Source organism: Colossoma macropomum, unplaced genomic scaffold (assembly GCF_904425465.1).
Source record: "Colossoma macropomum unplaced genomic scaffold, Colossoma_macropomum, whole genome shotgun sequence".
In the NCBI taxonomy this organism is placed as follows: Eukaryota; Metazoa; Chordata; class Actinopteri; order Characiformes; family Serrasalmidae; genus Colossoma; species Colossoma macropomum.
Genome location: NW_023494808.1, coordinates 1,528,780 through 1,549,812, shown reverse-complemented (window position 1 = coordinate 1,549,812; position 21,033 = coordinate 1,528,780). Strand labels below are relative to the sequence as shown.

Sequence of the window (21,033 nt, the reverse complement as noted above, 5' to 3'; positions counted from 1 at the left end):
TGTAGACCAGAACGCAGTGGGAGGTTCTTATATCTAAAGTGGCTTTACTTAAGCAAAACGAAGTAAAACAAAGCAAAATACTTTGAAGGCTAAAAAAACAAAACCCAAAGTACACAAGAAATAAGTACACAAGCAAAACATGGAAAAATAGCAGAAAGGCTCACCACATTAGAGTCTTCACACTGGAGACTCATAAAGCCAGTATGATGAGACACAGGTGAACCACATGAGTTGATGAACTCAGGTGTGGGTTTCATTTCTATGCCACATCTAGGAGGTCTAGAAGTTTCCCCTACAGTACTGATACTTTGGCACCACCTGCTGTTTAGATGCAATATGACAAAAAAAGCCTACACGTTCAAAAAGTGGTGGGGACAAAATTTACATTTACAAAACGGGTGGGGACATGTCCACAGTGTCCCCAACATAGATTATGTCTGAGCTTTGTGTTGTGTGTTTTGTATTTGATTCACCATCATGGTAAAATAAAGAGTTTCCATATAGTTACACTCTGTCTATTAGCTGCATGTGGCTACAGAGACCAGGTTACTCGCATTTCAGAAACTGAAGAGAGGCATTTATAACTAATAAAAGAAAAGCTTCTTTTTCCTAATTTACATATAAACCTCTGATTGGTGAAATGATCAGATTTATCAGATTTTATTATATTCCTGTTTAATGTGTGGTAGTGGAGAACTACACAGACAGATACACTGAAAAAAATGACTCTTTGAATTTACTTTTTTTTTGTCAAACTGTTGCACGAAATTAAATGATCTACATTCAGATATATAATTTGAGTAACATTTACTCATTACCTATAAGCAATGTCAATTTAACTATATTTTGCAGGATTTACTTCAATAACTTAAGTAACTTTAATTAAAATGAATCATGTTCTTTCTACTTAAGCAAATTATGTAGATTGTAGAAAACTTTTTTTTTGTTAAAACAACTCAAATTTGATGCCTTTCTGATGACATTTACTCATTGCTTGTAAGTTTTGTCAGCTTATATTTTGTAAAATTTCCTTGGTGTAATTGTAACTAAATTTAATCATGTTCATGCTATTTCATTAAATTATGTAGATTGTTAAATAACTTTTTTTGTAAAACTACTAAATTTTGACGTATTTCCAAATATATATCACAGAGCATTTATTAATGTACAATTTTAAATGTTAATTTTCACAAATTAAACTTCAGCTACACTTATTAATGTTCCATCTATGTAAACACCTGGTCAAGACAATGACTATCAATAAAAATTTACAGTGACTTTATTAAGGTACATCAAATGCACATGCATATTAGGATCAACTAAAATGCACATTTGCTTTACCACTATAGAAAAACACTGAATATGAAGTAATAAAACAAGACTGTAGACAAAGTAAAGCCGAGTAGTAAAAAATAGACTAAATACTTCTCTAAAAGTGCTCAGCTATCAATACATTATTGCTTGTCTTGCAGGCAACACAAGCTAAAATGCAACTTTACATACAACAATACGCTTCAAACAGAACACTGCAATTATAAACACATTCACCTAAATGTGCCTTTAATTACAATTAATTAAGTCTTAAGTAATGGCCCAGAATTTGTGAAACAATAAAGTAACATGCAGTAATTATGTAATGATAACACCAACCTTCAGTGCAACTTTACAACAGCAGATATTTAAAATAGAGCAGCACAATAACACAGTATTAACGTTATATGACTTTATACAACATCCAATCGTCAACAATGATCAAAATAATGCCCCAGAAGTAGCGCCAACAGAGTACAACCTTCTTGTTAAAGCACTGCTTCTAGTTAGCACAACCTTATTTTGCTTGTTAGACTTTGCAGATTTGAGGTGAAACTTTATAAAGCTCAAACTGTTCAAAAGGCTACTTTGTACAGCTTCAGCAAAAAAGACTCTAAAATTTAAAATTTTAAAAGAGATGTTGACAAATACAGCCATTCTTGTTTCATGTGACTTAAGCGTTGTTCAAAAGTCTATTGCTTTTCAGTCAAAGCAGAAGCTAGTGTGAAAAAGTCCATATATTTCCAGAATGGACAGCCTACTTTGACTATCCCAAGATTTTGTTTTCCAAACCAAGAATATTAGGGGAGAGCTTTGCACCATCCGTTGGCATGAGGAACATACAAATTCATAGCAGCACTTCCGCCCATTGTGGTGAGGCATATTCAGTGCACAGATTACTCCAAGCATTACTGCAGTCTGGTGCAACTGATTTGATGTTTCCTACAATAACGTTTCCATCATATTCTCCAAGAGCTCCACCCTCTTCTGATGACATGAATATCAATTTCAGTGCTGTGCTGGTCTCTCAGTATGTCTTCACCAAGAATGTCCTACAGATTAAATCTTGTTATTAATACTAAACTCCATTGTACTCTTGCTCCATAAAGAGTTCAGTTTATTTCTCATTTGAGCTCTTCTAAATACTTCCAGGCACCTCCGACAGTTTTTTTTTAATATCAAATACTTATTTTATGATGAATCTAAATAAAATCAGCCCCCATCTCCACAAAACTGGAGAATTCAATGGTAAAATACACACTATAAAATGGACAGTTCTAGTTCACCCTTCTCACACTGGCACCTACAATCTATGGTTGGTCCTAACATACTAACACACCAGCGCCGCGTTTTGATTTGGATTTACTACACAGATGGGAGGGGCTGATTTTATTAAGCAAATGTTATTAGCAATTGATATAAGAACTGAGGTGCCTGGAAGACACACACAGTATTTAAAAGAGCTCAAATATGAAATAAGATGAATTTACCTTAGTTAGACATTAGAAGTGAATTAAAATGATGGTGATGTGCTCAGGTCACATACTGACTTACCCTGTACTCCTTGATAAGAAATCCATCATCATCATTCAGGTGTGGACAAAGAGCTTTTATGATGGCTTCTCTTTTACGGTGGACATTCTTCACCATTGATTGCACTTGTTAGAATATACCTTCAACTGTTTAAAGAAAAAAAGAAAAAAAAGGTACATTAACTTGATAAGCATACAAGGAACAGATAAAAGAAACATATGAACATCAAAATCTTGATCATCTTAGAGACTGAAAAATGATTACTAATTTGAACAATAAAACAAATAAATAAAAAGCAGCTTTACAAAACAAATAGCCTCATAGTTAAATATCAAATCTGGATCATAAAAATGCACCTACCAGAGACGTAAAACATGCCAGAGAATCCTTTAAAACTCGGCACTCAACAACCTTGGTAAGCCTTAACCTATAAACAAAGAGGACTTTTAATTAAGCTTAAACGAAAAACCATGTTAACGTTTTATCTTAAACATAAGCTTTACTTTAATGTTATATCACTTTACCTTAATGTTTTATCTCACCATGTGGAAGGACACAACAGTGCATTATAATTTATTAGTCTTACAATAGTATATATTATTTTACTCATATTTAGCTATTTGTTTTAATCCTGTGAGCATTGTTTTAGTTTGAAACCAACTATGATATTTAAGTCACATCAAGGTTCTTTTAATCAATATAGCTTTCAGCATTCCCTGTCTAGGGTTTGTGCATTATTGATCATCAAATATGTATAATAATTACTTCTACCACTTGGCACTTGAAGACCATAATGTTTAACATAAATGCAGGTTGACTAAACATAAGGTAAACCACATTTTGGTAACAATGACAGGGGGGTCACATGAGCAAAATACATGTGTGTGTGTGTGTGTGTGTGTGTGAGTGTGTGTGTGTGTGTGTGTGTGTGTGTGTGTGTGTGTGTGCGCATCATCTTATATACAAACTTATATTCTGATTATAATGATGATCAGTGTCACTCTGCTGTTATACAGGCAAACATAAACCTCTTTTCCACTACAGGGCTGAACAGTTAGATTATCATTAGCTTGCTAATTAACAAGATAATGGATTCTATCATGCCGAACTGAATCTCCACTGACAGTTCTGACAGAGTAAAGTCGAGCGATGGGTGTTGAAGGAACAGAAAGCTGAAATAAATGTTAAACCTGCTTCGTGGTGTTTGTAGCCTACTAGCTAAGTTAGCCAGCTAGCTGCTAACACTAACGTTTGCTTAGCTAACTAACGCTAGCTAGCTGCGCTAATGGTATCAGAGTCCATGCTGGAACAACACATTACAAACTGGGTTCATCGAACAGAGCATTAAGTGTTAAATGGACAGACGTTGAAATTAAACCAGGTAACTGATGTCTGTAACCTACTAGCTGCTATCGCTATGTTTGCTAAGCTAACGCTAGCTACAATAGCGTTAGCAGGCTCCATATCCAAACCCCAGGCTCGGTGGAGCTAGCTTGCTAACAAAGGCTGAAATTACACAGGTTTGTGGACACCTAGTACCCAAATATCACATCCAAAATCACAGGTGAAGCGAGCGCAGCCTCAGAAAAGATTATTACAGGTCACGTGAAGGACACACAACTAGCTAACGCTAGCTAGGTCTGTTTACTAAGAATATGTGTTGAACTGAGTCCCTCACAAACTTATGCTATGCTAGTCGTCCCTTAACTGTACGTTTTCAGTTTTATCCAGCGCTGCGTTCTGTGCATCTACAACCACTAAACGATATTTACCATGTACTTGTACGATGACAGAGCAGCTAAACACGCTCGTCTGCAGTGAACCATAGAAAATGGCGCCGTTAGTAGGCTAGCAGGCTAGGTCCACAGTGCCGTTAGCTAACGGCTGTGTTGATGATCAAACTTAGTGAGGACCTCAACATGACAGATACTTATGAAGGACACACTATATTAAAACACTGACCTTTACCATTAAAACACTGCGGTCAGCTTTAGTGAGTTTAGTGATTATTTGTCTGAGTATTGTTATGTGTTTTTTGAATCTGCGTCAGTTTAAACTAACCTGGCTAGCTAGCTAAGTCAGCTAAGCTAGCAAATTTTAAGCCATGCTAAGTCCTCCCTTAACCTCACGGTTTTGCCAGTATTTTTCTGCGTAAATGTCATGAATATGTTATATGTCCATACTGACAAACAGACAATATACAGTATCCTGTCTTGTGAATGTCAGATGACAGAATTTCCTCAGGTCAGCTAAATCCTCCCAGAGACGAGGTGTAGAAAAGCTGTGTCTGCGCATGCGCAGTTTCTACCCCTCGACACAACATAATTATTTCTAACTCACTTTAAGCGAGTTTCATACGTTTAGTTTACTGGTTTTCAACATTGCTTATTATTATTTAGTTGAAGCAAAAACACATTTAAATTGAGAAAAACATGCACAATTGTATTGTGTAAAATTTACTAAGGGCCAAGTTCATTTTTTTCAGTGTAAGCAATATGTTACATTTTTCAATCATATTGATAATCAACTCTTTACATCCTCTGGAGCATTTACAGTGGGTGTTAAAGTCATGTCAAATCTGAAACCAAGTTGAGATGTTGAGAAATATCTAGAACTATCTGACCCCTCCTCACAAAAAATGTTAGAAACTTGCATTTAACTTTGGTGATGCTTAAACATAACAAGTGTCTGTCTGTGACAGCATACATTAGTTAATAATAAAAGTAATAACAATAATTATGATAACTTTATGTATAGAGCAGTTAACATGACACTTAGAAGCTCAAAATGCTTTATAATGAAATTTATGAGAAAATGTGGCTTTGTAAAACCCAGGTGTGGTAGCTAGATGACACGATTTAAATATGTAATCATATGTGTATGTGTGTCAGTTGGGAGACATGGTCCAGTCACATAAGCTCTTCAGTACAGTCATGCTGAAGTATAGTATAAGGCTCTGACTGACTGAAAATGTTCTCCCTGTAACAACCTCTCAAGTGGATGAAGAAGCTGCAAAGGGTGAGGATGAGTGATGCCTGACCAGTTTCTTAATGGAGCTGCATCCTAGATTTGTGAGATGGAAATTACACCACTCCTGCATCGTGATCCATAATGACTCAAGTTTGAGGCAGCTATGGCAGAAGCTCTGGTGTTGGAGGCAGAATTAGTGGAATGTATTATATTGTTGCTCAAGTCTAGGTGGTCCATTCAGCATAAGCCCCTCACCAAAGCATTAGGCAAGAATGTACCCAGTTTGATCTGGAAGCTTTGAAAGAAAGCTTCCGTCAGAGCTACAATAAGAATTGGCTACACAGATGAAGGCTCTTGGAAATAAGCTGGTGGAAGAAGAGAGAAAATTACCCTGTGCACCATCTCCCTCAGCCCCAGGGACCAGCGTATGGGGTAGGCATACCCCATCTTCAGCAACATGACCCCTATGGCGGACCTTGACCCAAGAAAGAATAGATGAGATGAATAAGGACATCACATTTGTTTGGACTGCAGAGAAGTAGGACACATTAGTGCTACTTCCCCTGGCACTGACAGCCATCCACAGATTTTTAGTGACCTTTGCTGCAATGACCACATCTGACGTACTCTCAAAGCCATCCGTGTTAGGTCAGTGCCCTGTGTAGAGGTCAAAAAGGTTTGCTCTGTTCCCACTTGCTTCAAAACCCCAATCACCATTCTAGTCCACAGAAAAACAAACATTACTGGACTAAATGACTACAGGCCAGTAGCACTGACCTCTGTGGTCATGAACGTCTTCGAACACCTGGTCTTAGCCCATCTGAAGGCCATTATCCACCTTCTGCTGAGTCTCCTGTAGTTGGAGTAAAAAGATAACAAGTCGATGACATGTTCAACTTGCCTCTACACTTCACGCTATAACTTCTCAACAGTCCTGCAACCTATGCTAAAGTTCTGTTTGATGACTTTAACTCAGCTTTCAACAACATAGTGCCAGAGTTACTGCAGGTCAAACTGCTTCAGCTGTCTATGCCAGATCCCATCAGCCAGTGGATCATGGATTTCCTGACAGTCAGGCGACAGCAGGTGCAGCTAGAAAACACACCTCAGATCCCCAGACCCTCAGTACTGGAGTACCACAAGGTTGTGTGCTCTCATCCCTTCTCTTCAGGCTCTACACCAATGACTACATCTCCAAGGAACCAGCTCTGAGAATCCTGAAGTTTACAGATGACACCACTATGGTGGGCCTCAGCCAACGGAGATGACTCTGCCTACAGAAAGGAAGTCGAGCAGCTGGTTTACTGATGCTGCTTCCCACACAAAAGACTGTAGAGATGGTGGTGGACTCATCTCTATAGCTTTCTTAGTAAACTGCAGAAGAAAAGAGAAATAGAGGGAGAGTTTCTTCTTTAGAAGAAGCTGTGGAGCAGATCATGAATCTATTAGAAAAATATCAAGAATTCAGTTATTTATACTCAATATATATAAAAAAAACTTTAGATGATTGATATTTATCATGACTATTTATGGCTTTAACGAATACAACAGTGGCAACAAAGGGCATGTGTTCTTTGCTTTGGCACCTTGTGGTTCCACTCAGATTTGGTCAACATCCTTCCAGCTCTGCAACTCCTCTGGGCTGCATCCTGGTCTTGTGTGTAACTTTCTGTTCCTGCCCAGACTCCTCACATCTTCATTGTTTGCCTGTCAACAATGATATGGTTATCTTATGTTATCAGTATCTGTGGATTGAAAGTCCCTATTGTGTCTTTGCAAAGCCCTACATGTTTTTCTTGGCTGGATCTCTATTAAACTTTGGCCACATTTGGAGGAAAGGTACACGAGGCAGGAGTAGTTCAACACAGAGCTTGAATAACTTATCAGCTCTCATACACACAACACACGTTTTCTACCTTTTTCTGTCTGGCTCCTTTCTGGGCTCCATGTTTGAGGAATCCTCTCTCTCTGGTCTCTGGCAGCCTACTGAGGAAACACACACACATACGTTGGCCTCCATTAACCATGTACAGGTGTAAACCATTACCAATTACCTACTAGTTCCTCAAAACCACTGCCCTACTGCTGAAAATTAACTATCCATCCACTGCCACATGACCCACCAACTGACCTCTGAACAGCCAGAGGGATTACAAATTGGTGTAAACCATTTGGGATAGAGAAGACCTTTTTCATGGAAAACTGGAGTCAATGGGATCTGCTGGTAAGCTTTTGTTAAGTCCGGTGTTGAGTAATGTGAGCTGCACCTAACCAACAGAAGAACTCATCAAAAGGCAGCACAGGATAAGCATCAAATTTAGGCCCCACATTGACTTTTTGACTCCTGTCTGACTCAAGGCTGTGCACAACCACATCAAGAGGAATCTAGATGTGATGTTCTTTGATGTAAGCACAGCCAGATAGAGGCGAGAACACATTGGATAACAATGTACAACTGAGAAATCTCCATTTTCTTGGACACCATAGGAGATTAGATTATAATAAAAAAATTTTGACACCTCAGGAACCAACTCATTACTCCCTCCAATTACAGCCACCTAAGAAACAGGGGGCATCTCTTAGGCTACGGCTGAAGTGGCACAAATCAGATTTTTTGCCCTAATGTGACTCAGATCTGATGTTCTTTTCAAATCCGATCCACTTTGGCTACGTTTACCTCACAAGCCTCGTTGCTGAAATCCGATTTTTTTCTCAAATCCGATCTCTCTGACAGGATGGCGCATGCGCATTGGAAAAAAAGCACATGAATTCTGATCTGAGCGTCTCATTAAGGTTGCATGGTCACAAATCAAATATGTATCCGGTCTAGGACCACATATTAAAGTGGCTCAGGTTGGATTGAAAAGATCAGATTTGTGTCCACACAGCCCTGAAAACATCAGAGTCACATTAGGGCAAAAATCAGATTGGTGCCACTTCAACCTGGTAATGTGAACACAGCCTTACTGTTGCCTTAGGAGATTTTAGAATAGATCTGTTCACCATCATAATCGCCCTCTCTGACACGTGACCTTTAACAGAGCTTGCCAATTGGTGAGTAATGTAGAGGTCAATATGGGGAGTGAAATCAACTTTTTGCTGATGTAAACTGGTGTTGCTGGTGTAGAGTCAGGATTGATGTTCTTGAGCCTGGACCAAATTCTCCGGCATTATGGACGCTCAAAAGAAGTATATACAGAACTTCGTTTTTGCTGATTGAAGGTCCACCCACCCAGTGTTTGCAGATGATGTCTAGGTGCCTCGAGGCGTCCATGCATATAGTAGTAAACTGAACAGGGAGAACCCTTAGGATGCCTTTGAGATGTCTTGTCGCAATTCCAGCCACTTTCTAGCATTCTTGTATACTAACATCCACTTCATTTTGTGATTTGGTCACATGAGGGTTTGATTAAATAATTTGACCATGCCATCTGTTTCAGGCATAGTAAAGCATCGACTGAATTTCATACACAACAATTTGTATGATTCAAAAATATGCATGTAGTGACCTGATCAGTCAGAATTTCTTTTGGGATGCTAACTTGGGAAAATACGTTTAGAAATGGCTGGGATTGACTGAAAGGTGTATCGGTCCTAATTTAGCAAAGGGTCAGTTCTTTTGAAGGGGATATTTTTTCCTGAAAATCAAAAGTAATAGACACAAACAAATATTCTTCAATGTTCCTGTAAACAAACCTTCACACAGAGATGGGGACTTGAGTTGCATCTTGACCCAACTCACAACTCAGGAGCCCACTTAACTGGCTCGTAACTCGACACAAACTCATGCTTAACTGACTCGAGATTTGACTTGGATTTGAGACACATGGAAAAAAGCACAAACAAAACTGACTGAATTATTTTGCCAGTCTTTAAACGGTAAATTAATAAAAGCCTTTACTTCCAACATTACCTGATTTTGCCCTTCATTTTTAATGGTGAAGGGATGTACTGCTGTGTAATGTGTTCAGTGCTGTGTTATATGTTTTTATATTCAGGATTGTGTGTGCATGTGATGTGACTGTACCTAGAACATTCTGTTCTGCCTGTTTATGTCTATCCCTACATGGTCATGTCTGTCACACCTGTCACTTATCATGTATAATCTGGGCCTAATCTTGGCATCTGTCCAGCCTCTATGACTGTGACTGTCCACTGTTTAACAGACTGTCTAAATGTGTGGGTTCCTGCACACAACAAATAAAAATTCAATTCCACAGACACAAGGCTGCCTCCCGGTTTGGCGGCTTTGAATTTTTCAATGGTCATTTACGAAGCTTAAGGACACTGAATTATAGGTATTGTGGTGTATTTGCATTATTACTCCGGAAACTGTAGTCATGGCAACTTTTTCTCTTTTCTTTTTTCCTCATTGGCACTCGTCTTTGTTTGTGTTTAATAAATGAGCTATCTGTAATAAAAGTCAAGCGCCTCATCGACAGTCAAGTCCAGTTTATCCTTTGGAGCAGGAGAAGCTCCAAAACATGGAAGTTAAACTCACTCGGACGCCTGAGGTTCTTACAGGAAAGGCTCAACTTCTCAGCTAATCTAGCCGAAGTTTCAGTAAATTTCAGATCACTTTTTTAAAAAATGTACTAAACCTTCAGCTGGATTAGTTATTACACTAGCTGTGATCTGAGTCTGCGAGGAAGATTATCATGGAGGAGGCTCATATAACTGGAGATACATTTGACTACCAAATGTAAATGCATGTGGCTAAAATCTTATCAGGATGCAATCCAGATACTAGTCACATGAAGTGACCAGGGGTAGACGGGGTCAAAGGTATGATGTATGTTCGGGGGACAGGTGTGGCTCTGTGGGGATCCAGACCAGGAATTTAACCACCTTTTCTCCTAATGGGGAGATTTCCATCACACCATATCAGTGTCCTTCCTGAGTGTTAGCACAACTGGAAAACCACTTTCTTTCAGCTGTTTGTTCAACTGCTAAGCACCTTGTCAAGACAACAGACTTTCTGTTTGTAAAGCATACAAGTAGCTGTATGTACATACTGAGAACAATAGACAGTCTGTTTTAAGCACTTACAAGTCAGAGCACACCTGCAAAAGACATTCTACTATAAGTGAGGAAAACACATGACCAACCATTTGTGCATCTATTGGAGACACAGACAATCAATATTTTTGTGCAGATCTCTGATAATCATGCGATCAGCTGTTAGTTCAGAATGCAATTTAAAATAAGGAAGAAACAACTAAAATAGCAATAAATATAATTAAAAGTAAATGTAGACAATAAACAACATTACTTCAGTAGAAACACATATACAGTGCTGTGAAAAGGTACTCCTGATTTATTTTCACATAACTGTCACACTCCCACCACCATGCTTCACTGTTGGTATGAGGTTCTTATTGCAGAATCCTGGATTAGCTTTACACCAGATATAACAGGATCTCTGTCTTGCAACACATCAGTCCACAGAACATTATTTCAAAAGGATTGTTTCATTCTAAATAGAGTTTTTTGTTTCTTTTGAGTTAGCAGTGTTGTTCGTTACCTGGATACGGGAATTTCGCTCCTGGATTTTTGCTGCCCAGTCTCTTTCAAATGGTGGAATTCTAAACATCAAATTTGTCTTTGAGTTGAGTGAGGCTTGCAGTTCCTTAGATGTTCATCTGGGTTCTTTTGTGACTCCCTGGATGAGTTGTTGCTGTGCTCTTGGAGGAATTTTTGGTTTGCCGGGCACCTCTGGTAAGATTCACCCCTTTTCCATTTGGAGATAACTGCTTTCACTCTGGTTCATTGGGGTCCCAGAGCCTCAGAAATGCCTTTGTAACCATTTCTAGAATGTTATACAACCCCATTTCCAAATAAGTTAGGAGGCTGTAAAAAATGTAAATAAAAACAAAATGCAATGATGTGCAAATCATTAAAACCCTATATTTAATTGCAAATGCTTCAAAGACAACATATCAAATGTTGAAACTGAGATATTTTATTGTTTTTTGAAAACTATTTGCCCATTTTGAATTTGATGCCAGCAACACCTTCCAAGAAAGGCTGGTAAAGTTGTGTAATTCTAAAAAAAACACCTAGTTGGTGAATTGGCAACAGGTCAGAAACATGATTGGGTATAAAAAAAGCATCTCAGAGAGGCGGAGTCTTTCAGAAGTATAGTAGTCAAATAGTGTAACAATTCAAGAATAATGTTTCTCAACGTAAAATAGCAAAGAACTTTTGCTTTTCATCATCTACAATGCATAATAACATTAAAAGATTCAGAGAATCTGGAGAAATCTCTGTATGTAAGGGACAAGGCCAAAAAACACAAACATAATAATGTACAAACAAGGTACAAACATAATGATGTTTTTATAACATTGTTGACAATGTATGGATGCTGTCTGTAGTAGCGTAAAATATAGTATCTTTACTATTATATGTCTAGTACTATAATAAAAATAAGTCTAGGACTTTATTGCATTATGCTTGACATACAAGCTGAGATATAATTCTAGCTTTTAATGGCAAATAAACCTTATCTCCCCAGGATCCTCCCCTCCTGATTGGCCCTTTTTGGTTTACTTTGGCACCTTCTTATCAGATTTACCTGACTTTGTTCCTCTTTCTTTGATTATATATACTCCCCAGATCTGCTCAGTCTCAGCATTGCAGTTTTCATCAAGACGAACACTGACTCTGACTGAAGACCATGGAGAGAACAGCAGTCCTCTTTGTTCTCCTCAGCTTCTGCATCACCTCCCTGGGTGAGTATGTGTGTCTCTTTACAATAGAAATATACAATGAGATAAATCTGCCCGATTACTTGTTTCTTTGTGTTATGTAATATATTTACAATACATAAATCACACATATGTATTTTCAAGCAAAAAAAAAAATAGTTTGACACTTTATTAAAATATACAGCCATTTGAAAAAAAACAAACATTTGGACATTTGATCTGCATTTTAACAATATTGCGAAAAGGAGATAAAAATGAAGAAATATTTTGAAAAAATGATTTGTAAAATATAATTAAAATGTAATTTTCTTGTGAGTAAACACAAGACAACACAACTCAAGTGAAGAACATTTAAAACAACTGCCACCATGGCCAGGTCAGGTCGTCCTAGCAAGTTCAGGCCAAGAGCAGACCGTGAGATGCATAAATTTCCAACAATCCTAAAATGTCATCACAGGACCTACATGTAGCTCTTACCACAGTAGATGTCAAAGTCCATAAATCTACCATAGAATCTACAAAGTTTGATTTCCATGTGAAGTGTGCAAGGAGGAACCTCTCACTGTTTTAGTTTTAGGGTAAGACTAAAGTTTGCCAGAGAACACCTAGACAAAGACCGGTACCTCTGGAACAACGTGCTTTCAGATGAATTCAAAAGTGAATTATTTCAAACAAAACACTTGAGCACAAGAACCTCACACCAACTGTGAAGCATGGCGGTGGAAGTGTCGTGGTATGGGGCTGCTTTGCTGCAGCAGGGCTTGGCAAGCTCTCCATCATAAAATCCACTTTGAAGTCTTTATTGTGCCAGAGGCTGCTTTGAGGAAAATGTGAGACCATCTGTCCAAATATTGAAGGTAAAGCGTTTAAAGAGGTTAACCATGCAACATGACAGTGACCCAAAACACTGCAGTAAATCCACAAAGGAAGGCTCAAAAGAAAGAAATGGAGAGTTGAGGCTGTGCATGCAGCATGGAGGAGTAGGAAAAACTTCGTCTCTTTTGATGTCAGAGACTGGTAGACATATAGGAAAGGATAGAACTGGTATAGGAAATGTCTAATTGAGGTTATTTCAGCCAAAGGAGGAAATACCATCTATTAGGGCATCGGGTTTCTTACCTTTTCTTCAGTAAGAGTTGGCATCTTTTTAATTTCTTGGTTAAATAAATGATCAATTTTTCATTGTTTTTGCAAAGGTAATGCAGTTACATCACCTTTATCTATAGATATTGTTGAAAAGAAGATCAAATATTGGCATGTCCATATTTTTTTAATAAAGAAATAAATATTTAATGGGGTGTCCTAATTTTTTACTGTATATATTTGCAATTTGTTCAGTTAAATTTTTTTTTTATTTGTGTTGGCTGATTTATGTGAATTGCTGCTGCGATATATCTATCTATCTTTACAGCTCTGGAGTGTAGAGTGGTTCCAGGCAGGCTGAAGCAGATTGATGTTTCAAACGGTCAAGTGTTTGGAGTCAACTCCAATGATCAGGTCTTCACCCTGTACAGTAACGGCTGGATCCAGGTTCCTGGATCTCTGAAGCACGTCAGTGTGGGACCTGCTGGCGTCTGGGGAGTCGATTCCAACAATTACATCTACAAACTTGGGAGAGGAGATTGGGTTTTTGTTCCAGGTGGGCTGGTCTTACTTCACAGACATTTTACGTACAGTAATGTAACATATACCGTCATATACCCACTTCTACACATTGTAATATACAGTGACTATTTATTTGCTGAATTTAACATATTACAAAAACTAATGATCCAATTTTAAACAATTAAAAAACTTCAAGCTGCTCCTCTGGTGCCTAAACATATAGACAAGGACATGAGCGCACATGTACTAGTGGACAACAAAAGATATGGAAACACACTAAGTGCTAAAAATCAACAAATAGACTCAGGCCCAGTGTGAAAATTTTATTTGAATGTTAAGTAAATGATGTTATGAATGCTTGTTCGAGTGCTCAGTCCAAGTAAAGTCAGGCAGCAGAAACACGGAGAGAGTCTGATGTTAGATTAAAGTGCAGTTTGCATATAGTTTGAGCAGCGTTTGTATCTGTGATCTGGTGGGTGCTGTAGCTTTAAACAAGTTAAACAAATGGAGGGTGGAAATCAGATATTCTGTAATCTCCACCAAGACGGCAGAGGGTGGAGCTGGAAGTAGCTGCGTGTGTTGGTGAGGTGATACTGCTGGCTTTCACATACATCCTTTACTGTAAATGTCCTGTATGGCTGGGAGGGCAGCTGCACTGATGGACTAGGCGGTTCTCACCACCCTTTGCAGAGCTTTCCGTTCTGCAGCAGTGGAGCTGCCGTACCAGACTCTCCACTGCGGACCTGTAGAAGTTGCTGAGGAGCTGATGTGGCAGGATTGAGACTGTAAGCATCCTGAATGTTCGTATATACAGTCTACAAGATGCTTGAGGAAAATTTAAATGTGGTCTGTGCAAAATTTCGGACATTTTATACTGCATTTTTTAATCTCAGCAAATAAATAGAAACCGTGCACGCGAATTTGCAGACGATGCCATATTTAAACTTGTCAGTATACAAACTACCTCAGTCTGTGTATAAAGAACGTCAGGTCAAATCATCAGCTGAGGCGAATCAGGGGAGGAGCATGGACACTAAAGACTGGCTCCGTCCAGCGTGAGAGAGAGGACGCTGGTCTCCGTGCCGTTCGCATGCAGGCTGGAGAGAGAAAGAAAAGAAAAAGGATGAGAAAGAGGGAGGTTTGTCTTGTTGAAGTTAAAGGCTGAGCAAGCCACGTTTATGTTGTGGTGTTAATAAAGCACTTTGGGTAACTCGCACTGGTGTTTGTGTGTGTGTCTCTGAGCTCTCATTGGGTGTCCCAGTCAATTCTTTGAATTTCTGTCCATCTGCTTCTGCCCCTATACTATGTCTTTGTCTTCCTTTGTTTCCCAGGTCTGCTGAAACAGGTGGATGCAGGAGGAATGGTCTCTCCAGCAGGTGTCAACATGTATGATGATATCTACTGCCTTACTGGGGGGCAAGGTTCTTCTTGGACAAATATCCCAGGAAAGCTGAAGTACTACAGCTGTGGGCCGTACAGCTGCTGGGGAGTCAACTCTGCAGACAACATCTACGTTATGAAGGTAACCTACAGATACAGATAATAATGTCCTTTATGAATATTTGCCCATTAAACACCACATAGGGCTTGAAGTGAATATTACTGCTCTTTAGCAAGTGGTGACAAGTGGCATGTCGTGCTTCTAAATCTGGGGTCGATGCACCAAAAGGTGCTGGTCCCATATTGTTTTAGCTCAGATTCACATAAATTATCTTAAGATGAACCATCCAGACCAAATTCTAAGGCCTATATACATTAAACTTAGTAGTACTCTGTGGCTTGCGCCCGCCCCCCGGGCCAGGCGCCGCCAGGCGTTTTAGAACGCCTCCCGGCAGCAGGCGCTTAGGTAACGCCACCACGCATCTCATAGGCAGAAATGACCTGAATTTACATATCTCCTCCTTCCCCAACAGGTACCTGGCGGCACCTCGCATTTACCTGACTGCGAAAAGAAAACCCTTAAACACCGCTTTGGACGGTGTTTTTAAATGTAGCGCGTGCTTTTTAATGCCAAATAAAACCCTGACGAGTTCTGACACGTTTGGCTTGCCATATTTGGCAGCTCGGCTGCCTGGATTGAACGTGAGGCAAGTTAAAGTGTCCTCACTGCGGGACCGAAGGCGGCGCCCAGGAGGTGGAGCTTGGGACTCTCACTGTCTGTTCTCTCCCCGCCGTCCACACCAGGCTTCGTCCCTGCTCGGAGCTTGGGCCCCACCTTCCTGCCAGCTCCTGCGCCAGCAATTGGGGCCCGGGGGACGGGCGCAGGCCACATACTCCCTCTCGCTACTCAGACTCACAAGCCCCGTTGGCCAGAAGGGGGGGGTACAGCATGGTGTTTCATGTTTTGGCCCATATCTCCCACACAATTAGGCTTGCAGACATATTTCTTTGTGCTGCTGATTCATTGGCTCATACTTAATTCATTAAAAACTCAGAGTGGTCCTTCTTGGGAAAACATATTTAGAATTTTTTGCAAACACCTACTTTCGCAAACTTGTCATATGTTTCATAAAATCCTCAGAAAATGTATCTGCAACAGCCTGAACCTCAATAATTATAAAAACAAAATCAACATTTTACACAACTGCCACATGGCAATCAAACCATCTGGGTTAGATGTCTGTTTAGCTGTAAGTCATTAATGCTGTGTGTGATTCTAATGAAACTTGGTAGGCTTGTGTGTCAAAAGATTCTAAAGTAGTCTATAAATTGGCATTTTTATGTCAATAGGGGGCACTATTAAGCTAAGTAGCATCTGTTCAGCCAGTCAAGCAGAGATTTTGCACGCTGCATCTTTGAGCTTACTTATAGTTGGGTTAATAAGTAAGGGTAATATTTAGAAAACTGTAGCCACCATGAGCCAATCAGCTTTCAGCAGACATTTGACAGACTTAACATTGACCAATCATCATGGAACTTCATTGGTATGTCTAAGTAGGGACCTGTGGTTACCCTATAAAATTTCAAAACAATTGACCACTGAGGGGCTCAATTTTTCCAACAGTCTAATCAAATATATTAGGGCTGGACCCGAATATTCAACTATTTGAATAATTGTTTATTGGGTAGGTATTTAGTTTTTAAGTCATTTTTTCATTTTTTGGGCTAAATTTATGCTATAATAAAAGGCAAACTACAAAATATAAACATTTCTTCTCTTTTAAAAACTGAACTGCTTACAGCATGGTGCGGCAACACATTCTTGTACTATATTTATACTTATTAATTGCCCTGAAGCGCTGTTTAATACATGCATACACTGTGCTGTTAGCCCCTAGCTGCCACTAAGAGAGGCTAGTGGGATTGGTAGACAGAACGAAGGCACACTCATAGTGTCACAGTGCTCTGCAAGGAAAGCAGCTAGTCTGGAGATTCAGACTTCACAGCAGAAGTAGCTGCAGATGTGCACTGAACACAGGTGTCAGAATTTTTTAAACAACTTTCTCAGTGCCATGTCTCCTTGAAAGAATATCTTATTTGAAGGTCCCTGATCAATAATCATGACATATGAAGTACACTTGATAAAGTCTGACTTCATGAGTATGATTTATCTGCTGTCTGTGAACAGGCCCCAGTCTGGCGCTGTGGACCTAATCAGTGCTTGGACTCCAAGTATTGCCACTTGCATCTATATATTGTGTTGTTTTACTCTTGATTGTACTTTTATTTAAGCGATGACTAAAAATCTTTGTGTTTAGTATGTTTGCTAGTCTTATTATCTTATTACACTATATCATTTATTAGTCTCTGCCGTGTTTTTTTGCCTAGTTTTCAGTCTGAGTCTGCTTTATTTCAGGGCGTGACTCCAACTGCTTGTGGTGGCTCCTTAAACTGGCAGCAGATACCTGGAGGTCTTTCCATGATTGAGGTTTCCACTGATGGAAAAGTCTATGGGGTCAATTCCAATGGAGATGTCTATCAGAGGTAGTTTTCTTAAGTAGTTATTATTGTGTGTAGTGGATGTTTGGTAAGAAATGTGGTAGGTGAGCGGCTCCCGAGTGGCGCAACCATCTAAGCGTTGGCCCTAGTTGGCACTGTCCTCTGAGTGCGTTCAACTGTCCAATGACGTTGCGTTAGCTGCAGTTTGAAAAGATGCGGTACAGCTTCACAGGTTTTGGAAGAAGCCTGTGCTAGCCGTCGCCCACTAGCGCTGGTGGTATTGTGTGATTGGGGGAGTCCTAACTAGTGGGTGGAATTAGACACGACTAAATTGGGGAGAAAAATGGTAGATGAATCTTGAAACGAGATACCTTTTCCTGTGATACCAAATGACCAATTTGATCGGTATTTTGCAGGGATGGTGTTTCACCAAGTAACCCTGGTGGCACTGAGTGGCGCCAAGTGCCGTCTCCTCAGAAAGTCAAGCATGTTTCCTACGATCTCGGCCACCTGTGGCTCATCAGCAGAGATGACAGCATCGTGGACTGCACCGAATAAAAGGAGCGAGACCTCTAGAGCCCTACAGTCAAGTTCAGATCAGACGTCCCATCCCTTCTTAGAGTCTCTGGGGATGAACAGCAGCACAAAAGAAAAAATAAAGTTATGATCTATAATCAACTCTTTCCTGATTAAATTTCCACCTTTTCTATTGCATTTAACCAAATCTTTCACATGTTGCTAGGCTGAAAAAGAAGGTAATATTGAGCCCAATGCAATAAATCTAAACTTTGGTTAACCAAATTTGAATCCAGTGTTATTTTTTCATTTCATATATTCTATGATTTAAGGGCTTTGTTTTGAAAAGTCCATGGTACTAGGACAGAAGCTTATAGAAAATTCCCTTAGAAAAATATTTCTTTTGAAAAAATAGAAGTTCTCTCTTATCACATGTAAAAGTACTGAGTAATTCTAAAGCAGCTAGAATAGCTGGGAATAGCTCACCCAGGGAATCTAAGTCCTGTCTGCTGGATGGAGAGCAGAGGTCTTACCCACTACACTGTACTTGACCACCAGCCACTAGTACTATGCACTGATGGTCTCCTACTATGCAGGTTGGTCTCCTCAGTGAGTCACATCAAATGGCTCAGTTCACCCATAATAATCTAATTAATCTCAAAGTAATTAATGACATTAGTAGATTTACAAGTTCATCATATATATTCAAGACTCCAGATGTGGCCATTACATTTAGTTTTACTTTGATGCTACTTAAAACATAGCTAATGTCAGAGTTGGGATGTAACAAAATACAAGTATTGGGAATATGTATTCAGAAAACAGAATATAAGCATTTGCATTACATCCCAGTTACACTTTGTAAAGGCAGTGTTTACAATACTGTGGTATCAGTCGAAGAAACACCTGGGTAACCAAGATTCTGCTGTCTTTATTGAGCACACAAGTAAAAAGGAGCACCTATAAGACACTGAACTTGAGAGGGAGGTCACCTCTAGCCACCGGCTCCACCCTGATGGTGACCCCCCCACTCACACAAAACCCACACATTAGCCTACTCCCTAACACCAAATAACACAAAGAACATTTACACAACAATTAACAACATTAAACAACACAAACAGTCCCTTTGTTGGAGGCCGCGCGCTACCATGAGCCTTTGCATGTGGTCATCTGCCTAGCCACACCTTCAGTCTCGAGCGTCAGTGCCAGATAGTAGCAGACAAAAAAAGTTGGGACGGGGGCCTGTTTACCACTGTGTTTCATCACCTTATTTTAACAACACTCTGTAAGCGTTTGGGGACTGAGGAGACACTGCTGCAGTTTAGAAAGTTCCCATTTTTGCTTAACACAGGATTTCAGCTGCTCAACAGTTCAGGGTCTCCTTCGTCGTATTTTTCATTTTATAATGCGGCAAATGTTTTCAGTGGTAACAGGTCTGGACTGCAGGCAGGTCACCCATGCCATGTGCACTAATGCCCCCTATACCATCATGAATACTGGCTTTTGAACTGTCCACTGATAACAAGCTGAGTAGTCTTTAGCCTGGAGGACACAGTGTCCATGATTTCCAAAAAGAAATTCAAATGTTGATTCATCAGACCACAGGACACTTTTCCACTTCACCTCAGTCCAGTTTAAATGAGCTCAGGCCCAGAGAAGGTGGCAGCATTTCTGGATCCTGTTTATTTTTGGTTTCTTGTTTGCGTTTTACAGTTTTAACTTTTGTGGATGCAGTGATGAACTGTTTTCACAGATAGTGGTTTTCAGAAGTGTTTCTGAGCCCATGCAGTGATTTCCACTACAGAATCATGCCTGTTTTTAATGCAGTGCTGCCTGAGGGCCCAAAGATCACGGCCAGCATATACTGATTCTTGGCCTCGTCCCTTACATACAGAGATTTCTCCAGATTCTCTGAATCTTTTAATGATATTATGTACCGTAGATGATGAAAAGCAGAAGTTATTTGCTATTTTACAGTGAGAGACGTTATTCTTGAATTGTTGCACTATTTGATGTTGCAGTCTTTCACAGAGTGGTGAACTCCTCCTCATCTTTACTTCTGAAAGACTCCGCATCTCTGAGATGCTCTTTATACCCAATCATGTTACTGACCTGTTGCCAATCAACCACCAGGTGTTTTTTTTCAGCATTACACAACTTTACCAGTCTTTTGTTGCTCCTATCCCAACCTTTTTGGAACATGTTGCTGGCATCAAATTCAAAATGGGCAAATATTTTTCAAAAAACAATAAAATTTCTCAATTTCAACATTTGATATGTTGTCTTTGAAGCATTTTCAATTAAATATAGGGTTTAAATGATTTGCACGATTGTATTCTTTTTATTTACATTTTGCACAGCGTCCCAACTTTTTGGGAAATGAGGTTGTAGTTATGTATTGTTCACAAACAAGTCAACTATTTGAGCAAATAGATTTTAATTTAAGTGAACACCGGGAGCTGACCCGGTTGAAGAGTCCTGTTTTTTTAACACAAGTCACATTGAA

At 39.5% G+C, this 21,033-nt stretch overlaps 1 protein-coding gene and 1 long non-coding RNA gene across 2 annotated transcripts; one reads left to right on the top strand and one right to left on the bottom strand.

The window, feature by feature from the left end:
• Positions 1-2,262: 2,262 nt before the first annotated feature.
• LOC118798206 lies at positions 2,263-3,272 on the bottom strand. Its single transcript, XR_005005984.1, has 3 exons — positions 3,205-3,272; positions 2,866-2,990; positions 2,263-2,363 (listed from the first exon to the last, which is right to left on the bottom strand). It is a non-coding gene; the product is annotated as an uncharacterized LOC118798206 (long non-coding RNA).
• A 9,165-nt stretch (positions 3,273-12,437) lies between these two features.
• LOC118798203 (fish-egg lectin-like) lies at positions 12,438-18,566 on the top strand. Its single transcript, XM_036557577.1, has 5 exons — positions 12,438-12,548; positions 13,936-14,163; positions 15,461-15,651; positions 17,926-18,053; positions 18,425-18,566. Exons 1-5 carry the CDS (start codon positions 12,494-12,496, stop codon positions 18,564-18,566), a joined length of 744 nt encoding a protein of 247 aa, XP_036413470.1. The 5' UTR covers positions 12,438-12,493.
• Positions 18,567-21,033: the final 2,467 nt, after the last annotated feature.

Bases quoted from the DNA above. Each gene is read 5' to 3' on its own strand.
- LOC118798203 (XM_036557577.1), top strand. From the start codon at position 12,494: ATGGAGAGAACAGCAGTCCTCTTTGTTCTCCTCAGCTTCTGCATCACC. The intron at 14,164-15,460 runs GTGGGCTGGTCT...TTTGTTTCCCAG, and splicing joins AGATTGGGTTTTTGTTCCAG to GTCTGCTGAAACAGGTGGAT. The intron at 18,054-18,424 runs GTAGTTTTCTTA...GGTATTTTGCAG, and splicing joins AATGGAGATGTCTATCAGAG to GGATGGTGTTTCACCAAGTA.